Source organism: Phacochoerus africanus, chromosome 2 (assembly GCF_016906955.1).
Source record: "Phacochoerus africanus isolate WHEZ1 chromosome 2, ROS_Pafr_v1, whole genome shotgun sequence".
Classification (NCBI taxonomy): domain Eukaryota; kingdom Metazoa; phylum Chordata; class Mammalia; order Artiodactyla; family Suidae; genus Phacochoerus; species Phacochoerus africanus.
Window position 1 is genome coordinate 146,148,533 of NC_062545.1, and position 11,862 is coordinate 146,160,394.

The window sequence follows — 11,862 nt, forward strand, 5'->3', positions numbered from 1 at the left end:
TTACAGAGGCAATGTGGTTTAACATGAAAGGAACGCATTATGGGACAATAGTTTTGAAGTAAGCCGGGAGATGTTACATTTAACCAAGAAAACCAAGATATACTTGAAGTCATGGAAATGAAGAGTGAAATGTTCCTCTGTTGATCCCTGAAACACAGGAGGAGGAAGAACCATTGGCACCTGTCTTCAAGTCTCCTGTGGTGGGGAAGCTTTTAAAGCAGAAAGTCAGGACTCCTTATCCATGGCAGATTTGGCGAAGTTGGTCCTCCCTTTGGCAAACTTCTAGGAAGCCAGACCCTTCCTGCTCAAATGATGTGGTTTCCTAAGGGGTATAAAAATAGTCCTCTCCCCATGCATTAAGAATAGAAGCCAAGGACCTTCCCACACATCAGGGCCTAGCTGTCAATGCTGCCAACAGAAGTACAACATCAGCAAAAGCCATTCTAGGACAAGGGAGAGCAAGGTGGCTACAGAAGCAGCTGGAAGTGCATAGGAGATGCAGTCAGGCAGAGGGCAGAAACTTTGTGCCAAGAAGAGCAGCAGGGAATCAGGAAGTAGGTGAGAGGAAAGCAGGAGCAGGAGGGCAGGATTTAGAAGGCTGTGCAGAGAGGGGAGCAAAGCCATACTAGACACAGACTCAAAGCAAACTAAAGACCGCCTATACATTTCCACAAAAAAAAATAGAAAGGTGGAAGAAGATCAAAGCCTAATAAACCCACACTAAAATATTTGCCTTCGCACACGTATGAACTTGCCAAAACAGAGTGCCACACTGCTGTGGACCCAGAGGCTCCAAAATGGAAGTCAGAATCCCCTCTGCCCAGCCACCCCGGGGACAAATTCAACTTTGAGAAGGTAGTCCCAGGTCCTGGGCATAACTTTCTGCCTTTTAAAGTTTGCAAACTGATGGAAAGAATTCATGCTATACCTATTCTTAGAAATATAAAATATGTCTATAAAAGCAGGTTTTAGTTCAGGTAATATTATGGTTTTATAGACTGTTGCCTGATCTTCTAGGAGCTAAAAAAAAAAAAAAACTAATAGCAGATATTTATAATCTGCCATACTCTTTCTTTCTTGTACCCCCATTAAGGGAATACCAACTATTAAATATAATGAACAATTTTAAGTTACTGGTATCCTTCAGACAATTAAATGACTTCTTATCCCTGAAGTTAACCATCTGATCACCTGAACTTAATTTTTTGTGCATATTGGCACAATGTTGTAAATCAACCATACTTTGATAAAAAATTTTAAAAAAGGTTTTTTTCTTTCTTAAAATTTATTTTATTGAAGTAGTTTGATTTACAATATTGTGTTAATTTCTAGTGTACAGCAAAGTGATATATATATATATATGTATATATATATATACACACATTCTTTTTCATATTCCTTTTCCTTATAGGTTCATCACAGGATATTGAATAGAGTTCACTGTGCTATGCAGTAGAACTTTGTTGTTTATCCATTCTAAACATACTAATTTGCATCTGCTAATCCCAATCTCCCAATCCTTCCCTTCCCCACTCCCTCATCCTTGACATCCACAAGTCTATTCTCTGTGAATCTGTTTCTGCTTCTTTATTTTATTTTATTTTATTTATTTTATTTTTTAACTCAATTGTACTATATTTATAGTTGTACAACCATCATCACAACCTAATTTTACAACATTTCCATCACAAACACCCAGCCCATCCCTCCTCCCAGAACCTGTCAACTTTGGTTACATGGGTTTAATTCTGGGCTTTCTATCCTGTTCCACTGTTCAAAGTCTGTGAGTGAGTTTCTGTTCTGCAAATAAGTTCACTGTATTCTTTTTTTAGATTCCACATATAAGTGACAGCATATGATGTTTGTGTCTCACTGTCTGACTAACTTCACTTGGCATGATAATTTCTAGGTCCATCCATATTGCTGCAAATGCCATTATTTCACTCCTTTTTATGGCCGAGTAATATTCCATTGTGTATATGTAACACCTCTTCTTTACCTACTCCTCTATCAATGGACATTTAGGTGGCTTCCATGTCTTGGCTATTGTATATAGTGCTGCAATGAACATTGGGGTACATGTATCTTTTCAAGTCATCTGAATAGATGCCCTGGAGTGGGATTGATAGATCATATGGTAATTCAATTTTTAGTTTTCTGAGGAATCTCCACACTGTTTTCCTTAGTGGTTGCACCAATTTACATTCCAACCAACAGTGTAAGAGGGTTCCCTTTTGTCCACACCCTCTCAATCATTTGTTGTTTGTAAACTTTCTGATGATAGACATCTGGCTGCCATCGATTTCTGTGTATTAATTTTGTATCCTTTAACTTTACCAAATTCATTGATGAGCTCTAACAGTTTTCTGGCAGTGTCTTTAGGATTTTCTAGGTATAGTATCATATCATCTGAAAACAGTGATAGTTTTACTTCTTCCTTTCCAACTTGGATTCCTTTTATTTCTTTTTCTTCTTTGATTTCCATGGCTAGAACTTCCAAAATGTTGAATAGTAGTGGCTAGAGTGGACATCTTTGTCTTGTTCCTGATCTCAGTGGGAATTCTTTCAGCTTTTCACCATTGAGAATAATGTTGGCTGTGGGTTTGTCAAATGTGGCCTTTATTATGTTGAGGTAGGTTCCCTCTATGCCCACTTTCTGGAGGGTTTTTATCAGAAATGGGTGTTGGATTTTGTCAAAAGCTTTTTCTGAATCTATTGAAAAGATCATATGGGGAGTTCCCGTCGTGGCGCAGTGGTTAACGAATCCGACTAGGAACCATGAGGTTGCGGGTTCGGTCCCTGCCCTTGCTCGGTGGGTTAACGATCCGGCGTTGCCATGAGCTGTGGTGTAGGTTGCAGGCGCGGCTCGGATCCCGCGTTGCTGTGGCTCTGGCGTAGGCCGGTGGCTACAGCTCCGATTCGACCCCTAGCCTGGGAACCTCCATATGCCGCGGGAGCGGCCCAAGAAATAGCAACAACAACAACAACAACAACAAAAAGATCATATGGTTTTTATTCTTCAGTTTGTTGATGTGGTATATCACACTGATTGATTTGAAGACATTGAAAAATCTTTGCATCCCTGGGATAAATCCCACACAATCATCTGTGTGATCCCTTTAATCACACACATGATCTGGGTTTGGTTTGCTAGTATTTTGTTGAGGATTTTTTCACCTATGTTCATTAGTGATATTGGCCTGTAATCTTTTTTTTAATGGTATCTTTGTCTGGTTTTGGTATCAGGGTGATGGTGGCCTCATAGAATGAGTTTGGGAGTGTTCCTTCCTCTGCAATATTTTAGAATAGTTTCAGAAGAATAGAAATTATTTTTGATAGAATTTGCCATCTGGTCCTGGACTCTTGTTTCTTGGAGGTTTTTTTAATCACAGTTTCAATTTCAGTACTTGGGATTGGTCCATTCATCTTTTCTATTTCGTCTTGGTTTAGTCTTGGAAGATTGTACTTTTCTAAGAATTTGTCCATTTCTTCTAGGTTGCCCATTTTACTGGCATGTAGTTGCTTATAGTAGTATCTTAAGATCCTTTGTATTTCTGTAATGTCCATTGTAACTTCTTTTTCATTTCTAATTCTATTGAGTATTCTGTTTTTTTCTTCATGAGGGTGGCTAAGTGTTTATCAATTTTTTTGAGCTTTTCGAGAACCAGCTTTTAGTTTCATTGATCTTTTCTATGATTTTCTTAATTTCTATTTCATTTATTTCTGCACTGATCTTTATGATTTATTTCCTTCTGCTAACTTTGGGTTTTTGCTGGGTTTTTTTTCTCTAGTTGCTTTAGCGTAAAGTTAGGATTTTTTTTTTGTCTTTTTGTCTTTTTGCCATTTCTTGGGCCGCTCCCGCAGCATATGGGAGGTTCCCAGGCTAGGGGTCGAATCGGAGCTGTAGCTGCCAGCCTACGCCAGAGCCACAGCAACGCAGGATCCGAGCCGCATCTGCAGCCTACACCACAGCTCACGGCAACACCGGATCGTTAACCCACTGAGCAAGGGCAGGGATTGAACCCACAATCTCATGGTTCCTAGTCGGATTCGTTAACCACTGTGCCACAACAGGAACTCCCAAAGTTAGGATGTTTATTTGAGATTCTTCTTGTGTCCAGGAAGCTTATTGCTATAAACTTCTCTCTTAGAACTGCTTTTCTGCATCCCATAGGTTTTGGATTGTTGTGTCTTTGTTGTCATTTGCTTCTACGTACTTTTTTAAAATTTATTCTTTGATTTCTTTAGTGATTCTTTTGTTGTTTAGTAGCATCTTGTTTAGTTTCCATGTGTTGGTGTTTTTTGCAGTTTTCTCTTGTTATTGATTTCTAGTCTTAGAGCATTGTGGTTGAAAAAGATGCTTGATATGATTTCAAATTTCCTTTTTTCTTTTCTTTTCTTTTTTTTTTTTTTTGCTTTTTAGGGCCACATCATTGCAGCATATGGAAGTTCCCAGGCTAGGCATCAAATCAGAGTTACAGTTGCCAGGCTACACCACAGGCACATCAATGCGGGATCCAAGCCACCGCTCACAGCAATGCTTGATCCTTAACCCACTGAGCAAGGCCAGGGATCAAACCTGCATCCCCATGGATACCAGTCAGGTTTGTTACCATGATGGGGGTTTGAGCCATGATGGGGACTCCCAATTTCAATTTTCTTAAATTTACCAAGGCTTGATTTGTGGCCCAGATGTGATTTATCCTAGGGAATGTTCTGTGTGCACTTGAGAAGAATGTGTGTTCTGTTGCTTTGGGGTGGAATAGTCTATAAATATCAAAAAGTCCATCATGTCTAATGCATAATTTAAGGCCTATGTTTTCCTTATTGATCTTCTGTCTGGATGATCTGTCCATTGCTGTAAGTAGGGTGTTAAAGTCCCTTGCTATTATTGTGTTATTAACAATTTCTCCTTTTAAGGTTGTTAGCAGCTGCCCCATATTTTGAGGTGATCCTATGTTGGGTGCATATATATTTACAACTGTTATATCTTCTCCTTTGATCATTATGTAATGTTTTCTTTGTCTCTTACAACATTCTTTATTTTAAGGTCAATTGTGTCTGAAATGAGTATTGCTACTCCAGCTTTCTTTCGATTACCATTTGCATGGGATATTTTCTTCCATTCTCTCACTTTCAATTTGTATGTGTCCCTAGAACTGAAGTGACTTTCTTGAAGACAGCTTATATATGGGTCTTATTTTTGTATCCATTCAGCCAGTCTATATCTTTTGGTTGGGGCATTTAGTCCATTTACATTTAAGGTAATTTTGATATGTACTTATATGTATGTTCTTATTACCATTTTATTAATTGTTCTGGATTTGTTTTTCTTGGTCTTTTTTCTTACCTTTTTCTCTTGTTCTCTTCTCTTGTGATTGCTGACTTTATTCTTTAGTGTTGTGTTTAGATTGCTTTTTCTTATTTGTGTGTGTATCTGTTGTCAGTTTTTCATTTGCAGCTACTACAAAGTTTTGATATAGGAATATGTATATATGTATGGAATTTTTTATGTTGCTAGTCTCTTGATTGCAAATGCATCTCCAGTATCCTGCACTTGTACCCTCCTCTTTACCTGATTTCTGGTTTGGGTAGCAGATTTATGTGTGGATGATTTCCAATCTTTATATATATGCCTTTACTGGTGAGCCTTGTCATTTGTAATATTTTTGTTTCTAGCTGTGACCCTTTCTTTCCCACCTAGAAAAGTTCCTTCAGTGTCATTATAAAGATGGTTTAATGGTGCTGTATTTTCTTAGCTTTTGCTGCTCTATAAAGCTGTTGATTTTTCCTTCAAATCTGAATGAGAGCCTTGCTAGGTAGAATAATCTTGCTGGAGGTTTTTTCATTTCATGCCTTTTTTTTTTTTTTTTTGGTTTTTAGGGCTACACGCAAAGCCATATGAAAGTTCCCAGGCTAGGGGTCAAATTGGAGCTGTAGCTGCTGGCCTACACCACAGCTACAGCAACTCAAGATCTTAGCCATGCCTGAGACCTACACCACAGATCATGGCAATACTAGATCCTTAACCCACTGAGCAAGGTCCTCATGGATCCTAGTCAGGTTCATTTCTGCTGCACCACAATGGGAACTCCACTTTCATCACTTTAAGTATATCATGCCAATCCCTTCTGGCCTGCAGAGTTTCTACTGAAAAATCAGCCAGTAACCTTATCAGGGTTCCTTTGTTTGTTATTTGTTTCTTTTTCCTTGCTGCTTTCAGTATTTTCTCATTGCCTTTAATTTTGGTCAGTTTGATTAATATGTGTCTAAGGGTATTCCTCCTTGGATTTATTTTTTATAGTACTCCTTGTGCTTCCTGGATTTGAGTGAGTGATTCCTTCCCTATGTTAGGGAAGTTTTCAGCTACCTCTTCAAATATTTTCTCTGGCCCTTTCTCTCTCTCTTCTCCTTCTGGCACCCCTATAATACAGATATTGGTGCATTTGAAGTTGTCCCAGAGTTCTCTTAGATGGTCTTCATTTCTTTTTAATCTTTTTTTTCTTTTTTGCTCCTTGTCAGTGATTTCCACTAGTCTGTCTTCCACCTTGCTTGCTCGTTCTTCTGCATTCTGCTCTTTGTTCCTTCTAGTGAATTTTTTATTTCGGTTATTTTATTTTGCATCTCTGCTCGCTTAATCTTTACATCTTCTATTTCTTTGTTCAGTATTTCTTATAATTAATCAATCTTTGCCTCCAATTTATTTCCAAGCTCTCAAATCATCTTTGCTATCATTAGTGTAAAGTCTTTTTCATGGAGGTTGGCAATCTCCAGATCACTTAGCTGTTTTTCTGGGGGGTTTTTTTGTGTGTGTGTGTGTGTCCCTTTATCTGAGTCATAATTCTTTGCCTTTTCATTTTGTGTAGATTTTTAGTGTGGTCTCCTTTTTGTAGACAATAGGGTTGTAGCCACTCTTGCTTCTGATGTGTGCCCCCTTTGTGGCTGAAATTGGTACAGGGGCTTGCTACAGGCTTCCTGATGGGAGGGACTGGTGCCTACCCAGCGGTAGGAGGAGCTGATTCTTATCGCTCTGGTGGGTGGGCCTTCATCTCTGGGCATTATTAGAGACAGCTGTGTGCCTGGGGAAGGGTCTTTAGGCAGCCTGTTTACTGATGAGTGGCACTGTGTTCCCACACAGTTTATTGTTTGGCCTGGGGCTCTTCAACTCTGATGAGTAGAGCCAGATTTTTCCAAAGTGTCCACCTCTAGAGGAGTTCACACTGATGATTATTCCCAAGACCTTTGCCTCCAATGTCCTTATCTCACAGTGAGCCACAGTCATCTCCTGTCTTCCCAGGAGATCCTACAAGAACCGTAGGCAGGTCTCACCCAGATTCCTGCAGAGTCTCTGCTTTGCCCTGAGACCTGGTGGACATGAAACTCTGTGTGTGCCTTTCAAGAATGGAGTCTGGGGAGTTCCTGTCGTGGCTTAGTGGTTAACGAATCCGACTAGGAACCATGAGGTTGCAGGTTCAATCCCTGACCTTGCTCAGTGGGTTAAGTATCCGGTGTTGCCGTGAGCTGTGGTGTAGGTCGCAGATGCGGCTCAGATCCCGTGTTGCTGTGGCTCTGGCATAGGCCAGTGGCTTCAGCTCTAATTAGACCCCTAGCCTGGGAACCTCCATATGCTGTGGGAGCAGCCCTAGAAAAGGCAAAAAGACAAAAAAAAAAAAAAAGAAAAGAATGGAGTCTCCATTTCCCCCAGTCCCACGGAGCTCCTGCACACAAGCCCCACGGCCCTCAAAGCCAAATTCTTTGGGGTCTCCTCCTCCCAATGCATGGCAGGCAAGGGGACCTGATATGGGCTCAGAACTCTCACTCCTGTTGGTGAGCCTCTGCAATATAGTTACTTTCCAATCTGTGGGCTGCCCACTGGTGGGCATGGGGTTGCTTATATCACATAATCACCGCTCCTACCATCTTGATGTGGCATCCTCTTTGTCTTTTGGAGCAGAATATCTTTTTTGATAGTTTCCAGTCTAATTTTGTTGAAGGTTGTTCAGCAGTTGGTTATAATTTTGTTGTTTTTATGAGGGAAGCTAAGCTTCAGTCCTTCTACACCATCTTAATCCCATCCTTCTTTTTCTGTTTTATAGATAAGTTCATTTGCATCATATTGTAGATTCCACATATCAATAATGCCATATGATATTTGTCTTTCTCTTTCTGACTTCACTTAGTATGATCATCTCTAGATCCATTTACATTACTGTAAATGGCCTTATTTCATTCTTTCCAATGGCTGAGTAGTATTATTTTGTATGTATGTACTACATCTTTATCCATTCATCTGTTGATAACACATTTAGGTTACTTCCATGCCTTGGCTATTGTAAATAGTGCTGCAGTGACATTGGGGTGCATATATCTTTGAATTATAGTTTTTTTCCAGATAGATGCCCAGGAGTGGGATTGTTGGATCATATGGTAGTTCTATTTTTAGTTTTCTAAAGAATATACACACTGTTTTCCATAGTAGTTGCACCAATTTACATTCCCACCAACAGTGCACAAGGGCTTCCTTTTCTCCACATCCTTTCCAGCATTTATTATTTGTAGACTTTAAATAATGGCCATTCTGACTGGTATAATGTGGTATCCCACTGTAGTTTTTATTTGTATTTCTCTAATGATTAGCAATGAATCTGAATTACTAACAATTCATTTTCTGAATCCCTTGAACTTCAAATAAGGGGTTTAATTCATTTATTTTGTCATCATAACCATTCATTACTGACAGTTAGAGTGAAAACTCAAAAACCTAAGTGCCTTTATTCTCAGAGGCATTGATAAACCAGCTAAGAGACCAGAGCTGGAGCCAATTCTGGAGCCACTCTAGGCACCTTCAAATCCCGGCTCCACTGTCGCCACCCATATGTCCTTACTTGTGTACTCCATGACTTGATTTCCCCATCTGTAAAATGGTGATGATGACAATAATGCCACCTCATAGGGCTGGTAGGAGTTAAACAAGCCTGGAATAATTACCTCTGTGAAGGCTTATTAATTAATACATCAGGCACCAAGAGCAATGAACGGTAAATAGAACTCTGTTAACTGTATTTCTATTATTTTCCAATGTGCCTCATGGTAATTTTCAGTGGTTATATTAGTGAAGTTCAAAAATATGCCCAACCAGCCCCATCATTCCCAAATGCCTGAAAAAAATCACATAACAGCAATAACATTATATGTTGTTTTTTGGTTTTAATTTAGTTCATCTTGGTTTAATAACCCTATCCCTTTGTATTCACCAGAGTTGAAAATATGTCAATGAGGTTGGAAGAAATCAATGAAAGGGAAAACTTTATGAAGACTTCCCTACAGACAGTCGACCTTCGGCTTTCCCAGCTGGAAGAACTTTCTAACAGAATGGTTAATGCTCTCGAAAATCTTGCAGGAATCGACAAATCTGACCTGATACAGACTCGGTCCCGGGCTTCTTCAGAATGTGATGCAACATTCCTCCTAAGGCAAAGCAGCATCAACAGCGCCGACGGCTACAGCCTGTACAGGTACCATTTTAATGGAGAGGAGTTGTTGTATGAAGATACTTCTCTCTCCATGCCACCAGGGACAGTGTTCAGGAAAAAAGCTGGCTCTTTCTGCACGCAAGAAGAGAAGGACCAAAGAACACACCTGGCCCCAGAGCACCAGGGCAGCCTTCACCTGCCACCTGGCACACCAGCAATCCCAGATTGCAGTCAGCTTGCTGAAGACCACACGAAGATCACCTCTGAGCTGAAATTAGATCCAGATATTGGGATTTCACCTAAAGACGATGAAAGGCAGGCCAACTCTAAAAGAGAAGAAACTGTTTCCCTATGTTTAAATGAAACAGATGTCCCACAGGGACAGAACGAGTTTGATTTTCCCGGCACTCAGCTAACAGTGGAAACAACAAAGATGGAAGGCACCACTTCTTATCCCTTGGAAGAAGCAAAAATGACACACTATTACCCTGATGAGACGTTCTGTGCTTGCAAAACAATGAAGTCCAGAAGCTTTGTGTATTCCCGTGGAAGAAAGCTGGTCAGTGGCGTTAACAACTGGAATGCAGAGTACAGTGAGGTTGTGGGCCAGCCGTGCCCCTCAGCAGTTCAGCAATGGACCACAGAATGGAAGTATCAAGTTCACAAGATTACACGTTCTCAAAGTACAGATATCCCTTCCTTTGGGTCGGAAGCTGCAGCACGGGCCAAGCACAAAGGACATTGCACAGACACCGAAGATGAAAACTGTGTTTCTAAAACAGCCCCTGAGAGCTCTCCTTTGTCTCTAGCTGTTACTGACAGAACTGACAAGGAAAACTTACTGTCTGTGCAAACAGACAGGACTTTGGGATTCTCATCTTTAAGGTCAAAAAGTTTACACGGCCACTCTAGGAATACTAAAGCCATTCAGGGCAACTTAGAGAGATCTGGACATGCCAGCAGTGTAGGTAGCTTAGTAGTTGTGTCTGGAATCACAACTGAAGAACAGAAAGGTAAGCAAGAGAAACCTTCCACAGAAACTGAGTGCTAATGTTTTTTGTTTATTTGATGTTTAAATCAGAACCATGAGTGAGTCCATATTGGTCATCTTAAACATCAGCAATTTCTGAAAACATTTTCACTAAAAATGTTGGTGATTTGGACTTGTTAATCTAAAGTTTAATGCACTAAACTTTAATATTTTGTTAGCATGTGTGACTAAACCTAGTTTTTTTAGTTGGAGTAGGACCAATGAAAGTGATAATACTCCAATCATGATAAACTGCCTAATCAATACACAAGATCCTACAATCTCTTTATTTCTGGGGGCAATCAAATAGCCTAAGAGATGACTTTGAGTGCCACCAATAGGTTACTTAAGGGAGTAAGCAATTATTTAAGAAAGGGAAATTAAAAAGAAGGCAAATATGAAAATTAACAGGAGGGGTGGGAGAGAAGAACAATAAAAGTGTAAAGTACAAGAAGTGAGAATTGGAAAGGATCCATAAACATACGTTCTTTATGGGTTTTGTTTGTTTTACATTTTAATGTTTTATGCTTAAAGTTACACGATAAATAAAAAAGTACACAATTATATCCAAGGTCACTTTGTAATAGGGTAGGGTGACCAAGAATTTTGTTAATGTGTAAAAATAAATTATCCAACATGAATTTTCCTGTTGTCATGTAGTCCCGGCTGGCAAACACCAATGAATGGTACCTCTGTCTCTGCAATAGTTTGTGCAAAGCTAAAGGCTACATACTCAGGGCAGGAACTGTCAAGAATCACAATGATGATTCATGGCTGAAAACACAAGTTGTGCTTCAGTTTTTAAGTTCAAAGACACAGCAGCACCATAAACTGGCAAGGGAGAGACAGACAGACACAAACAGATTGATTCATTGCAGCTATGCTGAAGGTACTGACCAGAGACCTCAGGAGACTAAGAGTTTAGTAGCCAGATTAGAATCCCTGAACTGGGCTGGATTTATTCAGAAAGCACTGGTATACCATTGCATGGTTGGTAGGGCTTTGAAATTTAATAAAGGATACCATTTATTTAATAAGGAAAATGATTGCTTATTTGTCTATTGTTCTGATGAGACTTTGGGGGGTTTTTTGGGGTGGAAGGGCACACCTGGGGCATATGGAATTTCCCAGGCTAGGGTTCAAATCAGAACTGTGGCTGCCAGCCTACGTCACAGCCACAGCAACACCAGATCCAGGCTGCATCTTTGACCTACACTACAGCTATGGCCATGCTGGATTGTTAACCCCCTGATCAAGGCCAGGGATCAAACCTGCATCCTCATGGATACTAGTCAGGTTCTTAATCCACTGAACCATAATGGGAACTCCCAAGAGCCTTTTTTTTTTTTTTTTTTTTGG

General features: G+C 40.0%; 1 protein-coding gene across 1 annotated transcript in view; it reads left to right on the forward strand.

The window, feature by feature from the left end:
- The window catches only part of TRPM1 (transient receptor potential cation channel subfamily M member 1), a 112,338-nt gene extending 100,792 nt beyond the window's left edge, over positions 1-11,546 (forward strand). The window contains exon 28 of the mRNA XM_047769204.1: positions 9,258-11,546. Within this exon, the coding sequence (XP_047625160.1) occupies positions 9,258-10,524 (1,267 nt within the window). The 3' untranslated portion in view covers positions 10,525-11,546. The remainder of the gene's footprint in view (positions 1-9,257) is intronic.
- The last annotated feature ends 316 nt before the right edge of the window (positions 11,547-11,862 follow it).